Source organism: Mobula birostris, chromosome 26, assembly GCF_030028105.1.
Source record: "Mobula birostris isolate sMobBir1 chromosome 26, sMobBir1.hap1, whole genome shotgun sequence".
NCBI lineage: Eukaryota > Metazoa > Chordata > Chondrichthyes > Myliobatiformes > Myliobatidae > Mobula > Mobula birostris.
This window is the reverse complement of record NC_092395.1, coordinates 32794483-32819282: the sequence shown is the minus strand read 5'-3', so window position 1 is coordinate 32819282 and position 24800 is coordinate 32794483. Positions and strand designations below refer to the sequence as shown.

The window sequence follows — 24800 nt, the reverse complement described above, 5'->3', positions numbered from 1 at the left end:
GACAGCCTTGTCTAGTTCCGCGGTGAAGTTTAAATGGTTTGGAATTTTGAAAATTAGTAAGAACCTGAGCAGAAGGAGATAAATAAAGTAATTTAATCCACTGAATAAAATCTGTCCAAAATTTTTCTAAGGTTTTAAATAAATAATTCCATTCAACCCGATTGAAGTCCTTCTCAGCATCTAAGGATATCACACATTCTGATATCTCCTGAGAAAGAGAGTAAGTAACATTTAATACATGGCATATATTAAAATAGGAATGTCTGTTTTTAATAAATCCAGTATGATCATCAGAAATAACAGAAAGTAAAATATTTTCAATCCTATGACCCAGAACTTTAGAAAGAATTTTAGTATCTACATTAAGTAATGAAATTGGCCTATATGAAGAGCATTCATTTAGATCCTTGTTCTTTTTTAGGATAAATGAAATAGAAGCTTCATAAAAAGATTGGGGCAAACTACCCAATTTGAAAAAATCCAAAAAGACTAAGTGTAACTGCAGTATAATTAATGAAGAAGCCTTACAGAATTCTCCAGAAAATTCATCTGGACCCGGAGACTGTATAGCCTCGGTGATTTCCTCATAAGAAATGGGTTGATCCATCTGTTTGCAATTATCTGCAGAAAGTGCAGGGATATTTAATTGATCTAGAAAATTATTCATTACAGTATTATCTTTAGGGGAATCAGAACTATAAAGTTTAGAATAGAATTCTCTAAAGGTATCATTTATTTCAGAGTAAACAGTTGTCCTATCACAATTAGTTTTGCAAATTTCTTTAATCTGTCATTTAATGAGAGAAGTTTTTAATTGGTTGGCCAATACTTTGCCTGATTTACCTCTGTGAATGTAAAATTGAGCTTTATCTTTAAGAAGTTGAGTTTCAATTGGATATGTTAACAGAAGATCATATTTAGTTTTAACTTCAACACGCCTTTTATATAAAACAGGATCAGGAGCTATAGCATATTTTTGATCTAATTGTTTTAATTGATTGGCTAATTCAATTCTTTCTTTATTAGCTTTATTCTAAACACCTGCAGTATAAGAAATAATTTGTCCTCTAATATAGGCCTTGAAAGTATCCCATACAATAAGATTAGAAGCCTCTTCCTTTTTATTCTCTTCAAAAAACAGAATAATATGCTTCTCTAGAAATTTTAAAAATTCATTATCAGATAACAAAGTTGTATTAAAACACCAAAATCTGTTGGTTTGAAGAAGACCAGGGAGTTTTAAAGATAAAAAATATAGGAGCATGATCTGAAACAGCAATCTCTTTATATTCACAGGAATGAACTGATGAAATCATTTGACTATCGATTAAAAAAAAGTCAATCCTGGAATATGTGTGATGAACATGGGGAAAAAAAACGAATACTCCCTATCTAAAGGATGTAAAAAAAAACACACCAAACATCAACTATACCACACTTCAATAAAAAGGATTGAATAAACAAAGCTGATTTATTAAGAGACGCTGGTTTAGAAGATGATCAGTCTAAAACTGGGTCTAGCCAACAGTTTAAAATCTCCTCCCATCACCAAAGAATAAAGATTCAGATCTGGTAAAAATGAAAAAAAGCATTCAAAGAATCCTGGCTCATCTACATTTGGGGTATACACATTGGCAAATACTATTAATTGATTATCTAGTTTTCCTGAAACTATAACAAAATGTCCATTAGTATCAAACACTACCTTATGTTGGACAAAGGAAAGTGTATTATCTATAAGAATCGAAACTCTTCTAGATTTGACCTGAAAAGAAGAGTGAAAACAAAGTCTATTCCAACGGCTAAAGAAACAAATAGGGACCTTAAATTTCTTAATATAAGCAAAAATCTTATTACGTTTAACAGGGTGATTTAACCCTTTCACATTAAAACTGAGTAAATTAATAGCTTGGTCCATTTTTACTATTATTTAAAGGAAGGGTTAAAATGTAAGTTAAAAACCAAGCCATAAACCTTGAGAAATAGTAACCAAGCAACAAGTTGGCTAAAAATTCGAAAACAGCTTCTGGGGGGAGAAAACCATAACCCCGCCTACCTTCCAAAGAAAGAAAAGCGACCAATAGAAAGTCAGCATCTACAAACTACGGACACGACACCCCCCCCCCCCAAAAAAACCTGGTGATCGCTCCAATCAGTTTCAAGATTATTTATATTCCAACCTAGACTAAACAATAGCCAAACAAGAGATTCAATTCTCATATATCAAAAATACAGTATTAAAAAATACGAAAGGAAATTAGTTAAAGGTTTACCAAAAGTAAAAGATACAATTATTCATACAGATAGACATTGAACATTAATCTTATATCTTCATGGAAAAACAGACTAAACAATTAGCCTTCAAATTTAAAAATCTTTGTGCTTCAGCATTCAAACGAAACCATTCGAAGGATCCATCTTTAATGAGATTCTTAGTCAAACTGGGTAGCCAAGGGACAGGTTAAAACTCTTGTTAAAAAAATTCCAAAAGAGCGTGTTTAAATTTAGCACATCCCTGCATAACCTCAAGCGAATAATCTTCGAGAATCTTAATATTCCACCCTATAATCATGCCCCTTTGACGGAATTTGTGCATTAAAAGTTTCTCATTTAATCTTGTGTCTTCATGTAAGGAGAAATTAAACAGTTAGCCTTCGGATTTAACCTTCGGATCTTAAAAACTTTTGTGTTTCAACATTTGAGCGGAACCATTCGAAAGAACCGTTTTTATGTGTGATTCTGAGTCGGGCTGGGTAGTGAAGGGAAGGCTTGAAACCCATATTAAAAAGCTCGGACATAACTTTGAATTTAACACGTTCCTGAATAACCTCAGGCAAATAATCTTCAACAATTCTAATCTTGTGACCATTATAGCCAATCATGCCTCTTTGACGAGATTCGCGAATTAAGAGTTCCTTTGTTTTAAATTCCTGAAAACAGATTATTACTGATCTTGGTCTCTGAGCGTTGGAAGGTCTAAACGCAGGAGAACTGTGAACTCGATCGATCATAGGCACAGACGTCAAAGTCTCCGGAAATGATTCTTGCAAAAAGTTTGCAAAAAACTCCATAGGATGGTTACCTTCGATGAATTCTTTGAGACCCAGAACCCGTAGGTTGTTCCTTCTACTTCTATTTTCTAGGTCAATAATCTTCTGTCTATTTGTCGGACTTCGATTGCTTTTCACAAAGCTTCTGCAATTCATCCACTTTCGTTTCCAGAGCCAAAAAATTTTCCTCATTATTTTTAGTGTGTTTATTGTGTTCATTAAGTTTGTTGGATAGAGTCCAATTTACCATCTATTTGTTTAAATTCAGTGCTGAATTGTTGAAATTTCTCAGAGGCTTCTTGTGTATGACTTTGCAGCAATTCCATAATAGAATCCAAAGAGGCAGGAAAATCATCCTTTTTAGTACCTCTGGCACTCCTTCCAGCCATAATGAAAGAATATCACACTTAAAAAAAGTTTCAAGACAGGTTGGAAATAAAGCTGGAGCAACAGCAGATTGCTGTTACTCCATCAGCTACCAACAGGAAATCTGACTTGGTTTCTGACATGTAAAAAATTTAATGTGATAAATAGTAAAGCTAAAGTAATAGTTGCTATGAACACTGGGAATTGCTGATTTGAAGCAAAATTACAGGATTTATTTTCACTAAATAAAGAACTATTTTAAGAAATTATCTAAACACCACAAACATTATCAGGCATTTATGAGCCACTACAGTTAAGAAACTGAATTATTTTATAGAATGAGGTTCTTGGGTTCAGCTACGTAGGTTTCTACTAATCCAGAAAGCGACTCCACGGCTCATTTTGGATTAAAGATTTTTTTTAAAATCAAGATTTCTAATGACTCACCGTAGGTATAGAATAAACAGATAGTAGTTTTAATATAAGCAAGAGTTAATTGGCCAGATCATGCAGCACCTAATCAATTACCCAGTGTCTTGGGCCAGATGCAGAGGGCCTATTCCTTTGGTCTTTCACACCTGAGAAGCCAACAGAATGGTTCAAATAGCAACTGCATCTCACATGGTTAAGGGCTGACAAAGCTGGAAAATTGCTCACTACCTTTATTTTCTTTAATGTCTCATAAAATCTGAAATAAACTTGAAAACTAACCTAAAACACAAAAATACCCAAAAGTTAACAAAAACACTCAAAATAAACAACTTGCCTTAAACCTTTGATCTTTAATTCGTAGACCTATATAATCCCTACAAAATCAACAGGGACTGGAAACTGTCCCACATCTTACCTGGTAGGCAATACAGCAAAAAGAGCCCAAAGTAGGACTTCATATAGAAATTGTTTTATTGAATTCTTTCATCATAAGATGAAAACAAGCTCCATACAAGAACATTGACCTTTGATATAACAAAATGTGTCACCTTCATGAAGCTAAAACTTGTTATAAGCTGACATCAACTCTGCAGTGCTGAAAAACAAATCCTAGAATATAAATTCATTATAAACTTCTGCTACCACTTTAGACAAGCATTTTTTGTAAAAACAAATTGTGAAAATTTTATAATCTCAGGACTACAAGGCAAAAGATATACCAAGTTAGATCTAGAAGCATGATTCATTTGATAACATTAACACTGACAACAGTTCCATGTGAGAATTAGATTGGAATTTGAATTTGGAATGCTTTTGGCGTTTTGACCAGTCTGATTTTTTTGAATGAATTCTAGCTGCTTTTATATTATTTTTTAACTCAATGTCCACAAATCTAAAGTACTTGAATTTTTTGTTGTGTTTATGCACTTCAACTTCCATGGTACATTATAACTGCATATTTGTAGAGTGTGGTAAAACAGGGCAAGATCAACCTGTACCAGGCTACTACAAAAAAAAACATTTAACAAAAAATTGCAAGGAATTGCCTCATGAATACTGATTTCCCAAATCCACTTCTCCCAAGATTTCGTTGCCAAATGACAACACAGCAGAACATTATACTTTATAGAATAAAGCAAGCTGAAAATGAAACAAGCATTAACTGATCAGCAGCTCCCACCACCAAAAAAGCATCACAAGATTATGCTAGAAAATCTGCTTAAAAATAATTTTGTAGAAAATAATTTAATTTTTAGAATTCAGTTTCAATCATAATGGACAAGGTGGCATGGTAATTAGTTTCAAATATTGCAAGGCTCAGAAAAGGAAAATACTGACTAAAAAAATAAAGAATCGCTACGCTCAATACAGAGATTGCACTAAATTTGCAGCAGCATACATGGGAAGCACACTTTCAATATAGCTACAAATCTACCCACCCCCTCACCCACTAAAGACAAATAGCCCACCAGCATTAACAGGCTGGATTTACACATAAAGAGTTTGAGTTTAGGTAAATTACCAACAAGCAATATAAATTATTTTCTACAAAAGAAAACAAGTTAGGATACTAGAATGGGTGGGGGATATGACGGAGACAGGTGGCACTGCTAAGTTTGACATTTTTACCTCTCTTCTGCATGAAACTGAAAAGGTCATCCAAAAATTCTTTCCTTCTTGGGTCACTGTCCAGTTCATAAAGCTGCAAGGAAAACAAAGATACTTAAAAAAAGCAAATATACAGTTTACCTCATGTCCACAATCTAAATTAAAGATCCACGTTCAGTAGGTATTTATATATTTGAATACAACATTGTTCTCAACCAACACATTCTCAAAAAACATTCAGTAAACAGCACACACAACAAATTAATGAATGAAACTAATTTGCGAACACATCAGAAATACTCACTTGGATTACTTAGTAAAATAAAATCATAAAATTATTTCATTTCTGTGATAGCTCAACCATATTGCTGTTTTACAACATATCACATCTTCCATTTCATATGCTTGTTCACTTTTTATAAGTTCCGACCAATTTCACTCCTGAATGTACGGGGAAAGATTATGTTTGGCATTCTAGCAGAAAAAAAATCTTCATTTGTGATGGAGAATGGATTGGTAAATACATCTGTGCAGAAGGCAGGAATACCAGGCTTCCCGGGATGTCTTGAACATACTAGTATGATATGGCATACCATCCAGGAGTCGAAAAGGTTGAGAAGAAATCTGGCTGTAGTTTGGCTTGATTGCAAATGCGTATGGTTCTGTTCCCCATGCCCTGATTGAGTTTGCGATGGAATTCCTACGGATTCCTGCTAAGGCGAGGAACCTTGTTATGCAGTACTACAACGATTTCCGGATGAGGTTTTCCACTCAGCAGTTTACAACTAGGTGGCAGAGCTTGGATGTTGGAATCCCAATGGGATATGCAATTTCACTCATCCTTTTTGTGTTAGCCATGGAGGTCATTGTGAGGGGTGCAGAATCAGTGGGACCAGTTGTCACACTTGATGGCAGAGAGGAGTTACCACCAATACGAGCTTTCATGGACGATCTCACCCTTTTGGGTCCTAGCACGGAGGCAGTAGAAAGTGTACTATCTAGACTCGAGGAGCTAATGGATTGGGGAAGAATGAAGTTCAAGACCAAGAAGTCAAGGAGCCTTGTTCTTAGGAGAGGAAAGCTGGTTGACTTTCATTTCACCCTTTGTGGAGAGGAGATTCCATCCATTCAGGACCAACCAGTTAAGAGCCTCTGGCGATGGTACACAGAGGAGCTGAGAGACACCAAGAGGGTTCAAGAGACAGGGGAACAGATCAGCAGAGGTCTGATGTCTGTCGACAAGTGTGGCTTGCCTGGCAACTTGAAGTTGTGGTGATTGCAGTACGGACTGATGCCACAGATAATGTGGCCACTAACTGTCTATGAAGTGGCAATGTCCCATGTTGAGGCAATGGAACGGAAGATCAACAAGTATGTGAAGAAGTGGCTTGGAGTACCAAGCAGCCTCACCAATGTTGCAATCCACAGTAGCCAGACAAAGCTTACCATCCCGGTGCAATCCCTTGTTGAAGAGGTCAAGGTAGCCAAGGTAAGATCATTCTTGATGCTTCGAGACTCAAAAGACCCTGTCATCAAGAACACCCAGCCAGATGTGAGATCAGGCAGGAAGTGGTCAGCCCATGTAGCAGTTGATGAGGCAGAGTCCAGATTGAAGCACAAGGAGACGGTTGGGGCTACCCAGCTAGACCACCAGGGACTTGGATGGACAACCCACAAGTGGTGGGCATCTTCCGCAGGTAAGGAGCGCCACGAGCTTGTAACACAAGAAATATGAGAGGTAGAGGAGGAGAAGAGGTTAGCTAAAACAGCTGGCCTGGCCAAACAAGGGGCTTGGACCTGGTGGGAAAGTATCTTGGAATGTTCTGTGGCAGATGGAACCACTCTGCATTTCTTTTCTATGCAGAGCAGCGTACGACCTGCTCCCAACACCTGCCAACCTCAGCACCTGGTATGAAGATAAGACAGACAGGTGTGTTGCTTGTGGCGAGAAGGAAACACTTCAACATATTTTGAGTGCATGCAGAGTCAATCTTTCCAGCGGCATGTACACTTGGAGACATAACAACGTTCTCAAAGTTGTAACAGAAGCGGTTGAGCAGAGAGAACTGCAGCACAACTTATCTCATGTCCCATGCTGCACAGAACATCGCATATCATTTGTGAAAGGAGGCTCCAAGTCAAGGGTGTACAGCGCAAGCTCACAATCAAGCATACTTTCTTCAGCCAACGATTGTGTCAAGGCCGATCTAGATGGGAAAGGCAGTTTCCCGGAGCAAATAGCTTTCACCACATTGGGTCCAGATATAATCATATGGTCTGAGAAGTGGTTATTGATGAACTCACAGTCCCCTGGGAAGAAAACATCGATGAAGCCCATGAGCACAAGTTAACCAAGTATGCAGAATTAAGATCAGACTGAAGAGATAGAGGGTGGAAGGTCTCATGCTATCCATTCAAAGTAGGTTGCCGTGGCTTTATTGCGTTCACTTTCCAGAAGTGGCTGTGTGACTTGGCTTCACTAGAAGAGGGATCAAGTCAACCGGCAGGGCTGTAGCTGAGGCAGCAGAGACAGGATCATCATGGGTGTGGACCAAGTACGTCCAGAGGGGCAGATAGTCGGACAGTGTATCCATCTTTTGCAAACCCTTCAGTAGTTGCATAGACACCTGAAGAGTAGACTATTTGTTGGATGGAAGCCACCAACAACTCTGATAGAGGCAGATGCCAAGTTTTTAAGCTCACCAGTGGGAGGTGGTGTTTTAGCACTGCTGGCCTACCACCTCGAGGGAATCTTGTTCATAAGCAGGCCGAAACTCCTGAAGACAGGTGGCAGATCAATTGATGATCCCAGTGGTGATAGCACAGGACAGTTAACATCTTAGTCCAAGCGTATTTTCAATTCTAAGTTATCAATTCTTCCTCCACAGCCACTTTCCATTGCTGAGTAACTAAGAAAAATAATTTTAACCTATTTCAATGATGACCCTGAATATGCTACTTTCATTTTTAATCGCTAATCCATCCACAGAAAAAGAGATGGACAAGGATCTAAAGAGGGGTTCACAACCTTTTTTATGGCATGAACCAATACCGTTAAGCAAGACGTCTATGAACCCTAGGTTGGGAACCCCTGACTCTAAAATATGTTCAAGAAGGCCTTGGGGCTCTTCACTTGTGGAACCCAGATCCAACCTGTTCCCCTCCACCTAGAAGATCTTGCACTTACCCTCAGCATCTCTCTTGACACCTCCCATTTTCTCCAAAACAAAGGCGCATCCATGCTTTAGCCCATTATGCCTGTCTTTATTGACTATGTGGAAATCCACATTCCAAACGTACTCAGGCACCATTCCCTAACTCTTTCTTCATTACATCGATGACTGCATTGGTGCCATTTCCAGCACCCATTGTAGAACTACTAACTCTATCAATATTGCTTTTAAATTCCACCATGCTCTCAAATTCACTTGGTCCACCTCAGACACTTCTCTATCTCTCTTGATCTCTGTCTCCATCATCTCAGGAGACAGATTATCCACTGACATTCGCAACAAACCCAGTGATTCCTGCAGCTACCTTGACTTCTACACGTTTTCTGCAAACCTGTTATCTGTAGGGACGCCATTCCTTTTTCTCAGTTCTTCAATCTTTACAACACATGCTCTCAAAATGAGGCCTTCCATTGCTGGACATCCGGTATGTCCTACTTTTTCAGAGAACAGAGTTGACCCACCTCTTCCCAACTGATTAATGTTGCTCTCACCAACAACTCCTCTATCTTCCTCACTTGCCTCAACATGCATGCCTACAGCCTCTTCTACCACCAAGATGAGACTAAATGCAAACTCAAGGAACAAAACCTTATAGTCTGTCTGGATACTTACAACCAAACAGAATGAACACTGAATTCTTCAATATCAGATAAATACTGCTTCCACTCTTTGCTTTCATCACCCTCTCTTTCCTCTCCTCCACCCTCTCCATTTGCCCATCATCCACACACTCCTCCAGATACTACTGTTCCTCCATTGTTCCCATCTGCCTTCCTCATCTCCCTCCCTTTATTCCATGCTTGACCTTCATCTTCTATTAAGCCCTTTGTCACTTGTAGCTATCGTCTCTCAGCTCCTGGTGCTATTCCCTCTGTCCCCACTCTTGCTGCCCATCATACCCCTCCCACTTTCCCCCAATGAGCATAAACTGATATGTTAGGTCTTGGGCAGCTATGTTTTAGATAAGTTCATTTATAGAAATAAAAATGAAAATAACTTTGTTGGAAATGAAAATATGGATCAATGTTTTAAACACAGACTGAACCAAGCCTGGGGTATAGTAGATGAAAGTGATCGATCTTGGTGATGAGATGGACACGAGGCTCGAATTCAATATGAGATAACAACATCAAGGTTGTGAACAGTCTTCTTCACTATCAGACAGTTGTCAGGGAGAGTAATGAAGTAGCAGTGACTGAAGAGAATAATTCCTCTTCCTAATAATCTCCAATAATCTAGCAAATTCTAGACCTTAACAATGATAAACTAACAGATTAATATTGTTTACAGGTTTCAGTAACAAATTCACATCAAATAAATAATACAAATGTTTTAATTTGGACTATCCATGTAAACATTATCTTCCAGGCTACAGGACACTATTCCTATTAAAATCCTAATATACTTTCATTTCATTTTTTAAAAGTGTAGAATAATACATGTTCCAGTGAACTTAAAGGGAGTGTGGTAAACAGAAACCAGTGAGCTTAAAATGAGTATGGGAAATAGGATGTGGGCAATTTTAAAGTAAGCCCAGGAAGCAGAACACAGTGAGTTTAAAGGGAGCAGGAAATGAAGCACAGCAAGTTTTTGAGTGGGGGAAAAAAATAAAAGATAACATGCAAAATTAATAATACTTCATAATTCGCTATGTGTTGGTTAACAGTGCAAGTTCTGGACTGGACCAGGATAGACTTGTTTGCATACAGATACTGAGGAAGGAGCCTAGTGCCATTTAGGATTTCTGAACAATCAGAAATAAGATACCAGATTACTGGAGTTTTAACACCACCCTACGACCAGACATTGTCCTTGTGTCTGAGTCTACTAAGCAAGTGGTGCTGCTGGAGCTGACAGTCCCATGGGAGGATCGCTTGGAAGAGGCCTTTGAAAGGAGGCTCTCCAAGTGTGCAGGACTGGTCAGCAACTGTCAGCAGGCTGGATGAAGAGTAAGGTGTTTCCCAGGGGAGGTTGGTTGTAGGGGATTCGCAGCCTGTTCCTTAGCTAGAGCCTTCAGCAATTTGGGCATCGAGGGAGAGAGGAAGAGGAGAGCCATCCGCAGTACCACTGATGTGGCAGAGAGGGCCTCAAGATGGCTGTGGCTAAAAAGAGGGGAGCCATAGAGTCATAAGTAGCTAGCCATCTGGACACAAGCTGGCCTCTGATCAGCCCCGGCTGGGTCACCTGGAGGAGGGTGTATGATGTTGAAAGACCCGAAACACCCGATGACTCCAGGAACATCACTGAAGATGTGTCCAGAGGCATCAGTAGATACATGTACACAGATGTAAACATAATTTCTGCATATACAGTGGCGAATAGTTGGACAAGCATTCTGAAATTAATCATACATTATTTCTCAAAAGATATTAAATTCTATAGCATAACTTGCTTTTCAAAAAAATGTTGCTGAAGTTTAATTAAGCATGACTTCGCTGAAGTCAGTCAAATTTTGCCAGCTGTACATTTCCTTGCAGCTGGTGGGTGGTGAAGTGTAGGAAAGGGAAGAGTAACAATTATGTTTACATGGCCACTCCAATTAAAATTTTTGTAATGTTTACTTGATGTGAAATTGTTACAGAAATCTGAAAACATCATTAACCTGACATTGCAAAGCACCACCTGACAAAGCATTATAATCAAAATGTACAAGTAATATTTTATGATGAATTATTAAAAATTCAAAGTCAATTTGCAACAACTGCATAGAGGATTCTATGGAATGGTTCTTGCAAGAACAATTTATTATTGACTGTAGTCCGAAGCCAACAATGCATTTATACAGCAGTCTTCAGTGATGAGGCACTATGAACAATCGATTTCCAACTTTGTTACCCATTTTCCAATGCACCTCTAAACTTCCACTGTTTGATAGTTCATTTACCACGAATGATGATAATATTTTACCTCATAAACAAATATAACAATAAAATTATGAATCAAATCTCGCATTTTATCAATGGTATTAAAATTATCCGACTAAAGCAGCATTTTCTATAATCTTCTTGGATCCATTTGAGGATGCTGTTGATTTTACACATAACCTTTTTAAAAAATCTGACAATTTTAAAATTAGCTTCAAGTTCCCCACCACACTTCCACCATGTATGCAAATTAAGGTGCAGGCAACCTAGTCTCCTGTTTACACAGTATCGACTCTCGAGAGAAAAGATAGTCTTGCATTCACATTGAATTTTATAATTTACTTACAGAACGAAGGGAAGAAACTGAATTAATATTACACATGGATTTACAGCAAAAATAGACAGTTCTCATGCAGAGTTGATGGAAGTTGGAGAATTTGATGTTGTTTCCAGACTCCAACAGCAATTTCGACTTTACTTCCTCCCTTCCAGTCTTCTTGCCAGACTCCCTTCCAATCACCCAAATCTTTCATCTCAATTGTTCCAATGAGACTTCCATCAATTTCACTGCAACTTAAGATCAATTATTTTCTTTTCCAGTTCTCACCTAGGGTCTTAAATCCAAAACATTAATGCTTTCTTCTACCACAGATGCCATTTGACCTGCTGAATTAAGTCCAGTATTTTATATATTTTTATTTCATATGTCTGCCATCTTCAGTTTTTGTTCTGATTTTCTTATTATGACATCCTCATCCATAAATAGCCGTACCATGGCAACATTTGAAGTTACAAATAAAAGGCCAGTAACATTCAGACAACATAATTGCTAGGTTCTGTCCTTTTTCAAAAGAGAAAAGTTTTGTTACTTCACTATGATATTCAATGCAGTATAAAATGCCAAATTCCACATTTGAATCAAGTTCTGCAACTGCACAACTTTTTATGAAATCCAAATTAGCCTTCAGTGGGCAAGTTATTGGAGATTCGAGTGCTACTTGTTAAAACCATTTTCATCACATTGTTGATGACTGAGTGTAGACTTGATTGGGCAGCAATTAGCCAGAACATTAAAATAAAAAGAAGTACTGTTAACACGAGAAAATCTGCAGATGCTGGAAATTCAAGCAACACACACAAAATGCTGGTGGAACGCAGCAGGCCAGGCAGCATCTATAGGAAGTAGTACAGTCAACATTTCGGGTTGAGACCCTTCATCAGGACTAACAGAAAAAAGAGATAGCATGAGATTTGAGGGGGGAGGGGCAGACTTGAAATGACAGCAGAAGACAGGAGGGGGTGGGATGAAGCTAAGAACTTGACAGTAGAGGAAATCATGGATTGACATATCTGAATGGGACTGGGACTGGGACGTGGAACTAAAATGTGTGGCCACTGGGAGATCCTACTTTCTCTGGTGGACAGAGCGTAGGTGTTCAGCAAAGCGGTCTTCCAATCTGCGTCAGGTCTCACCAATCTATAAAAGGCCATACCTGGAGCAACAGACACAGTATATCACACCAGCAGACTCACAGGTGAAGTGTCGCCTCACCTGGAAGGACTATCTGGGGCCCTGAACGGTGGTGAGGGAGGAAGGGTAAGGGCAGGTGTAGCACCTGTTCCGCTTACAAGGATAAGTGCCAGGAGGGAAATCAGTGGGAAAGGATGGGGGGGGGAACGAATGGACAAGGAAGTCGCGTAGGGAGCGATCCCTGCAGAAAGCAGAAAGTGGGGGGGGGGGAGGGAAAGATGTGCTTGGTGGTGGGATCCCGTTGGAGATGGCCCTTTTGATCCTTTAAGTCTGCTCTGCCTTTCAATAAATCGTATCTGAACTTCTATCCTCATGTCATTTTTCTGTACCAACTAACACAGAATCCCTCAATTCCCTTACTGCCTAAAAATCTATTTCGTGGATACTGTTCAGATAATACACAATCAGGATTGAATTTGTTTTCTTTTGTGAACAGATCATATCTCAGTAATTTGCCATACCTTCTAGACAAATGTAAACTCACTCAAGAAGTCCAACACCATCTGCATAAATTAGCCTACTTTAGAACTCCCACTCCAAACATTCATTCCCTCCACCACTGGTGCACCAAACTATGCAATGGTATTGATTAAATGCATAGCAACATCTTGCCAAGGCTTCTGCAACAGTACTTCTCAAACTCATAAATTTTACCACCTCAAAGCAAAGGCATATGTAAACACCATCTAAAAAATGTTCTCCAAAAATCACACATAATGCTGACATGGAAATAAACTTTACTATTTCTACAGCACAACTGAGCACAGGGTTCTAATCTAATAGCATACAACCTTTTTTTCGCAAACATAGTAATTTTGTTAATGTATTGCATTGTGTTGCCACCATTTAAAATAAATCACATTTCACGACACATTATTTTCATTGTACATAACATAGAATAATTGATATTGTTTATTTTTAAAGACACAGATTGTGTTGGTTCTCCCTACTCCCATCACTGCCCTAGAACTATTCTACCAAACCTCTGGTACTCCTTCCCACCTTGCCAGGTCTCTGCTCATCGTTATTGTACTCCACTATTCACGTGTTCTCATCAATGCTGTCCCATTTTACAGTGACAGATTTGTACCCAATGAACAGTGCATCTGCACATAAAGCTGGATATAGACCTCTATCTATACTTATTTCAGGAAGATAAGACTAGGTCTAACATCTTTCTTGGGTGTCACAGTCTGGCCCTTAGCAAGAGGCTGACATCAGGTAGGACTTGGAGACTCAGGCATAATGTGAGAAGAGCAGAGGAGCCAGATCTAATACCTGGTGAGCTGCAAGAACCATCTGTCAGGGCAGATGTGATTCACAGACTGCTCTGTTGTGCATCATGGATCTAATTGCACCATTCAAACCACAGCATTTCAGAAAGGCAACTCAGTATCTTTTTTTTTAGAAAGGTCAGTGATAGATATTAAATATGAGCATGTACATTCACAGAATATTAATATAGATAGAATTTTCTACCATGCTTTATTGCTGAACCTCCACGTCAATTTACTAGTGAAATACCTTCAGTTTACAAAAATTCCCTAAATTCATAGGTAGGATAAACAGATCAATAGCAGCATCTTCTCCCCAGCCAACATCTCCAGAATTAACCACAAACTAAATTCTGGGTTATAGGCTTTCTGAAGACTCACAAGCTTTGCTCGATGTAGACAAATCAGCAACTACAAAAAATTAAGAACAGATCATATATTTGCAAATAATAAATAGCCATAGTTCAATTATCCACTGCATAATAATTATTAAGATTTGTAATTAATGCTTGTATTGATGCAGACCCCTAACAAGAGTTATTAACAGTTCGGTCAAAAATAATAGGTCTAAATTGCATACCAAATGTTGTGTGCTAATAATGTACAAAAAAACCCAAAAAAATTAGCAGATAAATTATAATACACTAAACAACTAAGGTTGCTCCTTTAAGCCAGTGTTTACCATTCACCCATAACTGTTCATCTACATTAATTTCAAATAAAATGATACACAGCAATCTTACCTATGTTTCAATTAATCATAATGAAAAATTATTAATAAAAGTCTGCAAGTACAGGAGGACTAAATTGTGTCCAACATTCTTGTAGATAAGTTACAACTGGAACTATAATATTCTTCTAAAAAAAATACAACTCTGAAATTAACTATTCAGCGACATACTAAAACAGAATTCGTATTCGGCTGATCAGAATCAATAACTTTCAGAATCAGAATCAAGTTTATTATCACCGGCATGTGACCTGAAATTTGTTAACTTAGCAGCAGCAGCTCAATGCAATACATAACCTAGCAGAGAAAAAAATAATAATAAATAAAATAAAACATAATAATAAATAGACAAGTAAATCAATTACGTATATCAAATATTTTTTTAAATGTGCAAAAATAGAACTACTGTATATTAAAAGAGTGAGGTTTCCTATAAATTACAATTATGCAGGAAAGCTACAAAAATAGTTCTCCAGTGGTATGATTTCAAAGTCATTTATGTAAATTTCTATACATTAGGCATATTAATAAACGTCATATTTTTGGAAGCAAGCTTTCCAAACATCAAGCGATTCATCAAATCCTCCCTCCTCAGAAAGTCAGAATTGAAAATTGAAGATGTTTGACTCTAGCTAACATTTGTCAGATAATGCCTGCATGCAACAAGGCTTGGACAGCACCCAGGATTGGGAGGCTATGTTAAAGGAACAGCTGTTTCAGGCAATATTTGTCTACCCAGACTAAAATATCTCTCTTCGCTATTCAATAATATTTTATTTTAACCTAGCAAATGTCCTAGACAGCAATAAAACTGTTACCAAAGTGGATGCCGTGCCATGAGGTGATAACCAAAGGTTTGGGCAAAGAAACAGACTTTTTACATATACAGTAAATGGCAGAATGGAGGTAAGGAGGGGAGGAACGAATTCCACAGCACTGGATCTTGCAATTAAAAGGCGCAGTTACCAATGATAGAATAATTAAATCAGGAAACCCCGCAGTTATTGTGGAGGATTACAGAACTGGTTGAGACAGGAGGGCATGAAAACAAGACTGAGAAATTTTAAATGGAGAGACTGCTTAACCAGAGAATGTATGTCAGGAAGAGATACAAAAATAATCTGCAAGAACTTTAACAAATTTGTAATAGAAAAAATTGTAACAAAAGTAAATATTCAGCCCCCAGATTCTGAGACAGGCCAAATTGATAAAGAGAAGTAACAAAATACAGAAACACAAAACAAAAAATTCTTTGCTTTCCTTGCTTTCACTAAGAAATAAAAAAGTACAAAATTAGTAAATGACAGGGAAAAGAGAATGAAGAACTTAAAAAAAACAATACTCATTAGAGAAAAGGTACAAATCAAATTAATGGAATTGAAATCTGACATTCTAATACTCTAAAACAGATTGCCTTCAGTCTTGGTATTCTGCCTAAAACTCTGGAACAGCTTCAGCCAATTCGAAAATATAACCTCACCATTCAAGGGGGGAGAGAAAGCATGAAATTTTGTACTATCTAAGCTAAAATCAATCAGGGGAACACTGAAATTAAGGAAGTGATAACAAAGGACTAATAAAAAGCAACACATACTGACAATACAAAATTAGATGGTTAATTGGGCTTGAGGACATAAACTACTTGCAAATGGATTAAAGTTAATTAAGTGTCAAAATAAAAGACAGTAAATGTAATCAGGTGAATTGTGATTTAATCTAGAATAAAAAAGATCTTTTAAAAAAAGTGTGCAACAATTAAATGTAATCAGATACCAGTACCTTCACACAAGAAACATTAATGTAACATAATGGCACAGCAAATACTTAAAGATAACCAACTCAAAACAGTTCTTCCAACCTCCTTGCAATAAAGGCCAATGAACCAAACCATGGAAAGCTTCGGTGGGGCAGCAGTGAGAATATGTTTGTTTTCATTTATTAGAGGCAAAAAAATCAGCAGGTTCTTGGGGTTAAAAGAGTTGTATGGGAAGACTGAGCAAAATACTGTAAGCCTACGTAGTTTGTAGTTCCAAACAGAGGTGATCTCATTAAAACATAGAAGATTCTGATTAGAGTTGTTAGGGAAAATGTCCTGAAGAATCTTCCCCCAAGTGTTCGCAAGATAAAGAGTTGACAGTTCAGAACTGAAATATAGTATTTCCTCCCCCGGGGTATATTAGTCTTTTACATTCCTTATTATAGATGACTGCAGATACTGAGCCTTAACTATATTCAGAAGGCAAAATATTTTTGGAAGCAAAATACTGTAGATGTTGAATCCCTTAAAATATACTGGAAATACCGAACATGTCAGGCAATAACTATGCAGAAAGGAACAAAGATATTATTTCACTGTCTATGCTCTCTCATTGGAACTGGATAAATGGCAGAATAGACTCAAAGGGCTGGACAGCCTACCCTTGATCTCAGTTTTCCTTAACTGCTAAGATGCTAGGTGAAGTGAAGGGTGAAAGTTAATGGACAGGGAGAAAGAATTTTAAATGACCTCAAGTTTACAAATAGCCAAATATGGAGAGGGGGAAAACAAGAAAATGAGTGCCTAACAATTGCCATTGAGAGAAACAGGTCAAGATGAGGTTTACATCAGCAGTTAAACCAAAGCAAGGGTGGAGTCACATATATCTAATCATGGACGTAAAAATAGACATTCTCAGCTGACAGTACGGATATGTAGCGCAAAGCTGCTCTTGGGGTCAAATATGATACAAGTGATACCAGGATTGTAAACAGACTTGTTGAATTTCAGACAGTTGTTAAGAAAAATATGGAGTTGGTATCAATGGAACAGAGCTTGTAAGAGGAATCAAATAAAATAACATCTGTATTTCGATTATTTAGTAAAAGGAAAACAACTCCTTCAATCACACAAGCCAAGTCAATCAAATCAATCATTTACAATACTACAGAAAGGCCATTTGACTTTCCCATGGTGGGAAAAATTTCACCAAGGACCAGGGTCCTGGGCTCTGGAAGTGCAAGAGATAGGAAGGAGCTTGCTGGATGGAAAAAAAAGTGTTCAGACCCCGTGAAGCAGGAAAGCTCCAAAGCATCAAAGAGACTTGCTTCTTACCATTATGGAATCCCAATCTAGAGCGACCCAATGATAATTCGAAGAAAATTGGAAATTTCTCCTCTTACAATGATCCAAAAGAAAATGATGTTGGTATGTAACCAATGCAGAAAGTTTATCAGGCATGCAAAGATGAATTAGGGGAAATCCTGTCAAATTTCCATTACAAGTTGGGTCATCCATTACACAAGATCATCCTGTGATTTTAATTTCATTGTCTAAATAATTTTCTTTGGGATAAGTATCTATCTTAATTAAATACAAAATATACAGAAAACCTCCTGTATACAGGTTTCCCCGCCATCCAAAGGTAGAGCATTCCTATGAAATGGTTCGTAAGCCAGAATGTCGTAAAGTGAAGAAGCAATTACCATTTACTTATATGGGAAAAATTTGTGAGCGTTCCCAGACCCAAAAAATAACCTACCAAATCATGCCAAATAACAAATAAAACCTAAAATAACAGTAATATATAGTAAAAGCAGGAATGATATGTTAAATATACAACCTATAAAAAGTAGAAATTCTTTTCTACAATCATTGCTGCACTGTCCACCATAGCGAAAATCTCACGCAAGCGCTCTCGGCAGAAACACTTAGCGCAAGCGCTCTTGGCAGAAACACTCTCTCCAGTAACCTTTAAGCTATGAAGCAGCCAAATCATACCAAATAACACATAAAAATACACAGCCTATATAAAGTAGAAATAATGTATGTACAGTGTAGTATCACTTACCAGAATCATGGAAGACAGCGAGTACACTGATGGTGGTGTGTTAGGCTGAGTCGTCAGAGGTTGGGATGGTGGGACACTGGGGTGTCATCTCATCATCATCTGTTTCCATCAGGGCGGGCAGGTCACCTTCTTCTATGTCTGCCTACCTCGATATCGAAGGTCGAGGTTCATCTTCTGCTGTGGCTGATGCGGAAAGCTTGAAAAACGACAGTATGCTTGACTGCTTAGCCTCGCGCATTTTTCTATCATACAGTTCTTTGTAAGCACGCAAACCATCCTGCAAATATGCCCCAAACCTGCGTACCCTTTCAAAATTAAAGTCGTACTTTTCTGCAATCATTGTTGTCAATTGCAGCGAAAATCTCATGCAGTTGCTTCACGTTCAGTTCCTGGACAATTTCATTTTCGGTCCGTTTGCTACTGCATTCGGTTTCGATTATATATCCTTTCCTCTTCCAATTGCATCAGTTCTTCATCTATCAGTTCTTGGTCATGGGATGCCAAAACCTCTTCAACATCATATTCGTCAACTTCCACAAGCCAAACTCACTTTGTCCTTACTTCGTTCACCACGATCGAAATACTTAATTATGTCTAGTTTTACGCTAAGTCTCACACCTTTTTGAGCTCTTTTAGGATTTTTCGATACCTTAGAATTCATCTTGCTAACGGATGCTCAAATTAAATTGACATAAAGCACAGATGCTCACAGGCACGTGTTTAAGCAATACTGGCTAGAACGCAGTTCCGGGGGAGGAGCTTGGCTGTCGGGGCACGCGCTGCCTTTTTTCATAACAGTGAAAACACCTTTTGTTAGCAAAAACAGGTAACTAATGCAGGTCTTTCGTAACAGCGAGGAGTTGTAAAGCGAACGTTCGAAAAGCGGGGGACACCTGTAATATGATTTGATTGACAATACAACTGGTTTATATGCATTCAATGATTTATTTTCTGTAACCACAGGTTTCTCTTCTGCTTTTAGTCTTTGGTAGCTACCATTACACTATATACACTTTTTAAGAGTTTCTAAGACTAAATCTTGAATACTGCACTTCTACAAATTTAGGACAGTTAACTCTCAGCAAGGTAGGCATACAAGAACTTCTTGAGGTTGTTAAAGACCATTTACCAAGTTCTGCAGAAATTTCCTAATAATTGATATCCCTGGTCATAAATCACATAACTTAAAATAGCTTCTAAAAATTCCCTCAGCCAAAGTCAAATTGGCAAGCTTATTAATCTCCAGGTACAATTTCCGAATTGCATCCTGATACAAGTTCTCAATTCCAAACAACAACCACCTCTATGTTGGAAACATTTAAAAGATTAAATGTTAAAGATTAGATAAAATTAGTTCTTTTTGTCATGTATATATTGAAACAACAAAACATACAGTGAAATGCGCTGTTTGCATCAACCATCATCACAGCCAGAAGGGTGTGTTGGGGACAGCCCAAAAATATTGCCATGCTTCCAGCATCACAACTTACTAACCCTAACTAATCTACATGTCTTTGGAATGTGGGAGGAAACCCACATGATCACAGGGAGAATGTACAAACTCCTTACAGATAGTGGCCTGAATGAAATCTCAATCGCTGTCATTGTGCTAGCAGCTATACGACCATGCCATTTATTTGAGGAGGCAGTTTATTTTTGCTACAATTTCCAAATTTTCTTGTGAACTCAGATGAGTTTACCTTTTTTATAGGCATCCGTTGATCTTGTGAGACCATGGACTTGCACCTTGGAAGGCTTTCAGGGCACAGGCCTGGGCAAGGTTGTATGGAAGACTGGCAGTTGCCCATGCTGCAAGTCTCCCCTCTCCACGCCACCGATGTTGTCCAAGGGAAGGGCACTAGGGCCGATACAGCTTGGCACCAGTGTTATCGCACAGCAATGTGTGGGTAAGTGCCTTGCTCAAGGACACAACACTCTGCTTCAGCTGAGGCTCGAACTAGCGACCTTCAGATCACTAGACCGACGCCTTAACCACTTGGCCATGCACCACGTTTACCTTAATTCTACATAATCCATCCATTATTCAAAGAGCTAGTAAATCCACAAGACTGTAGCTTGCATAATATAACTTGAATATTTTGGACTAAATGGCATCATGTCCAAATGCTCAGTCAAGTGAATCCCTTGATACAATCACAGAATATTTACACATTTATCATGTGAGCAATTTTAGGAAAACTACTGTCACGGTGCTCCAAAAGTGAAAACAGGCAACATTGCAATTGAGAACACGCTTTAGTATTAGTAACACAAATGATTTAAGGCATCCTGAAGTGTATGTTACACTCATTCCAATTCTCCTAGAGATTGTTCAGTTTCTTTTTTCTGGTGAATTATTTCTTAATTCCACTAAAAACATTCCATAAGACTTATGGGATCTCAGTCAATTACATAACTTTCTTTTTCCTTGCTATCTCTTCACTCACATACAAATTTAAAGGTTAAAGATATTCAATTTTGTATGCTTATAGGTCTCACTGCCTCAGTAAAACACCACCCACCATAGACACTCTCTCTTTGCTCTTCCTCCATCGGGCAGAAGATACAAAAGCCTGAAAGCATGGACCACAAGGCTCAACAACAGTTTCTACACAACTGTTATTAAATGATTCCCCAAGTACTGTTATATAAATAGTCTAATAAAACTATTGAATGGTTCTCTAGTACAATCAGGTGGACTTTAAACCTCATAATTTATTTTGTTATGATCTTGTGACTTTTCTTTTTACCTGCACCATACTTTCTCCGCAGCTTTTACACTCCGTTCTGCATTGTTACTGTTTTACCTTGTTCCACCTCAATGCAGTGTAATGATTCAATCAATATGAACAGTATGTACGACAAGCTATTTTTTCTGTAATTTATTTTTTATTGAATTTCATCAAACATTTCCATAAGATGTATTTCAGATACTGTACAGATATCATATAATTGTATTTGTCACAAATCTCCACATAATATTTATCTGAGGTATACACTTATAGAAAGGAGAGGAAAGAAAGAATAATCAAAAGAAGAAAACTATGTACAGAGTAGGGAGTGATTTATTTTACAACATATTCATTGACTTATGAAAATAAAATCAGCCCTATGAGGTGTTCTGTAGTTAAACTATTTTTTCCAGTATGAATAAAATTGTTCCAACTTTTGATTAACAGATGCTGTTACCTTCTCCATTTTGTAAACATCCATTGTAATTTCCATCCATACATTTAAAGTTGGGCTCTCCTGAGATAACCATTTCCTGGTAAGGGTCTTTTTACCAGCCACCAGCAGTACATTCATTAAATATTTATCTCTTTTCAACCATTCTTGAGGTACATACCCAAAATATATGGTCCTACTCTCTAAGGGTATTTCACATTTAAAGATGTCTTGTAGGGCATTATGTATCCCACTCCAATAGTCTTTGATAACAGGGCATTCCCAGAAAATATGATAATGATTTGCATTTTGATCTCCACAATTTCTCCAGCAAGCAGGGGGGTGACTATTATAATGGGATTTCTGAGAGGGTGCAATGCACTGGTCGTGCATTCAGCCTGTTACAGTCGTTCTGATCAGAATTCTTACTTTTTTCTTCTTACTTTTTAAACTTACGTTATTTTTTGTTTTTTTTTTCACGGTAACACATCGAAGCTGCACCCTCCCTAACATGCTGGTAGAGAGTTTTATTTGGGTTTTTAGCACTGGAAATAGTTACATTCCGACACGTCTCATTAGCGGGACAGAAGCATGGTCGCATTGTTTATTCTAGGGACCAGCTGCTTGCGCTTATGCCAGCCGGTTTAGCGAGCAGAGCGGCGGACACCCCTGTTGAAATTTGGAGGAAAACACACAGAGGATGCAGAGGGGGATCACAAAGTCGAGGAAAGAGGACCGGGTCGAGACAACAGAGACTTATGGAGAAGAGGAGTTCGGTGGGTAATCAAATGGACGAGTTCACGGCACTAGCCAGGCGTCAGAGAACATTTCGGGAGTGCAGTGTTATGTGTTTCACTGGAACGGGGCTGCACGGGGACATACCCAATCAAAACTTTTCATGGATGGCTTCCAGACCATTCGGGCTGACCGGAAGTGCACTGAAAGCGGTAAGCATAAAGGAGTTGGGGCTTACTGTTCTGGTTAACAGCAGATGGTGCAATCCGGGTCATATTACGATCGAGGAACGTGTTTGTAGACCGGATATTGAACTTTTAACTGTTGGACTTCGGCCATATTCCACCGAGATACAACACTGGGTGGCACGGGAAGTCGTTCCTGCCTGTGGCCATCAAACTTGCAGCTCCTCCCGTGGAGGGTCAGACACCCTGAGCCAATAGACTGGTCCTGGACTTATTTTCCATCTGGCATAGTTTGCATTTTGTTGTTTGATTGTTTGTGGTTTTTGTACTGCTATATTTATGCTCTATTCTTGGTTGGTGCGGCTGTAACGCAACCCAATTTCCCTCGGGATCAATAAAGTATATCTATCTATCTATCTAATAAAATATCTTATCAAGTTTTTCCACCCGAACTCCCTCCATTTCTGTGAACTGGTACACTCCCATTGATACCTCCATATTATTGTCCAGTCTTCCTCAGTTATTATTATCCCTCCTTCCTTCTCCCATTTGGTTTTAATGTATGAAGTCGAATGTGTTTTAAGATCTGACAAACCTTATAAACGCTTGAAATTATTCTACTACCATTGTCTGAATTATATGCTTTTCTAAATAGCTCTATCAGACATGTACTTGCCTTGGTTAGATTTTTAACCGTCCTATAAACATACTGTTGCATCTGTAAATACCAGTAAAAGTCTTGTTTTTCTAATAAGTGTTTCTCTTTGAGGATTTCAAAACTGAACAGTGTTCCTTCTTTCATTATATTGCAAATAGCTGTTATTCCTTTAGCTGTCCGGTCCTTAAATCTACCACCCAGTTTATTTGGCGTAAAATCCGAGTCATATGCACACCATTTAAGAATTGCAATGTCTCTGTCTAGTTTATATTCTTTTATAATAGTTTTCTATATATTAAGAGTCCATTTCACCCACGGGTTCTCAATATTATTTATGTAATTTTGTAGGTTATCATCAGCCAAAATTGCCTGTATGGGGATGGAAAGTATCCTCTCCTCAATGTTTTTTCATTGAGCACCATATGATGGGTTGTACCAGCATATCATGGTTCTCAACTGTGCTGAAAAATAATAATCTCTAAGAGAAGGTAGGCCCCATCCCCCCTTTTCCTTGGCTAATTGCAAAGTTTTGAGATGAACCCTAGGCTTTTTACCTTGCCGTATATATCTTGATAGCATCTTGTTCCATTTATTGAATTGATTTTGGTTAATCTCCATTGGTAGGGTCTGAAAGAGATATAGTAGTCTGGGCAGTATATTCATTTTAATAGATTCAATCCTTGAACTGAGACCAAGAAAAGGAATTAGGTTCCATCTTGTTATATCTTCCTTAATTTTTTTTATATATATAGGCTGATAATTGCATTCTGATAATTTTGCCAAATCTTTTGGCATAATGATGCCCAAATATTTGGCGGACTCTGTTTGCCATGCCCAAAGATATCTACTTTCAATTTCTCTTGGTGGGCTATAGTTATATGAAACTAGTTGGGTTTTATCTATGTTCATCTTGTCTCCTGATAACTGGCCATATTGTTCAAAGGATTGCGTTAATTTAGGTAAAGAGTATGTTGGTTGCCCTAGATAGATCAAAATGTCATCTGCGTAACAGGCCAATTTATGTCCTGTCCCCTTAATAGTAATTCCCCTGATATCTTCATTTTGTCTGATGTATTAAGCTAATAGTTCCAGATATAACGCGAAGAGTAGCGGTGACCATGCACAACCCCGTCTCCTGCCCC

The 24800-nt window shown here is 38.1% G+C and overlaps 1 protein-coding gene across 2 annotated transcripts in view; it reads right to left on the bottom strand.

Moving 5' to 3' along the window:
* Positions 1-24800, bottom strand: part of arid3a (AT-rich interactive domain 3A) — a 98434-nt gene that overhangs the window by 40032 nt on the left and 33602 nt on the right. For both annotated transcript variants that reach the window (XM_072244514.1, XM_072244515.1), the window contains exon 2: positions 5478-5550. In XM_072244514.1, the coding sequence (XP_072100615.1) occupies positions 5478-5550 (73 nt within the window). The remainder of the gene's footprint in view (positions 1-5477; positions 5551-24800) is intronic.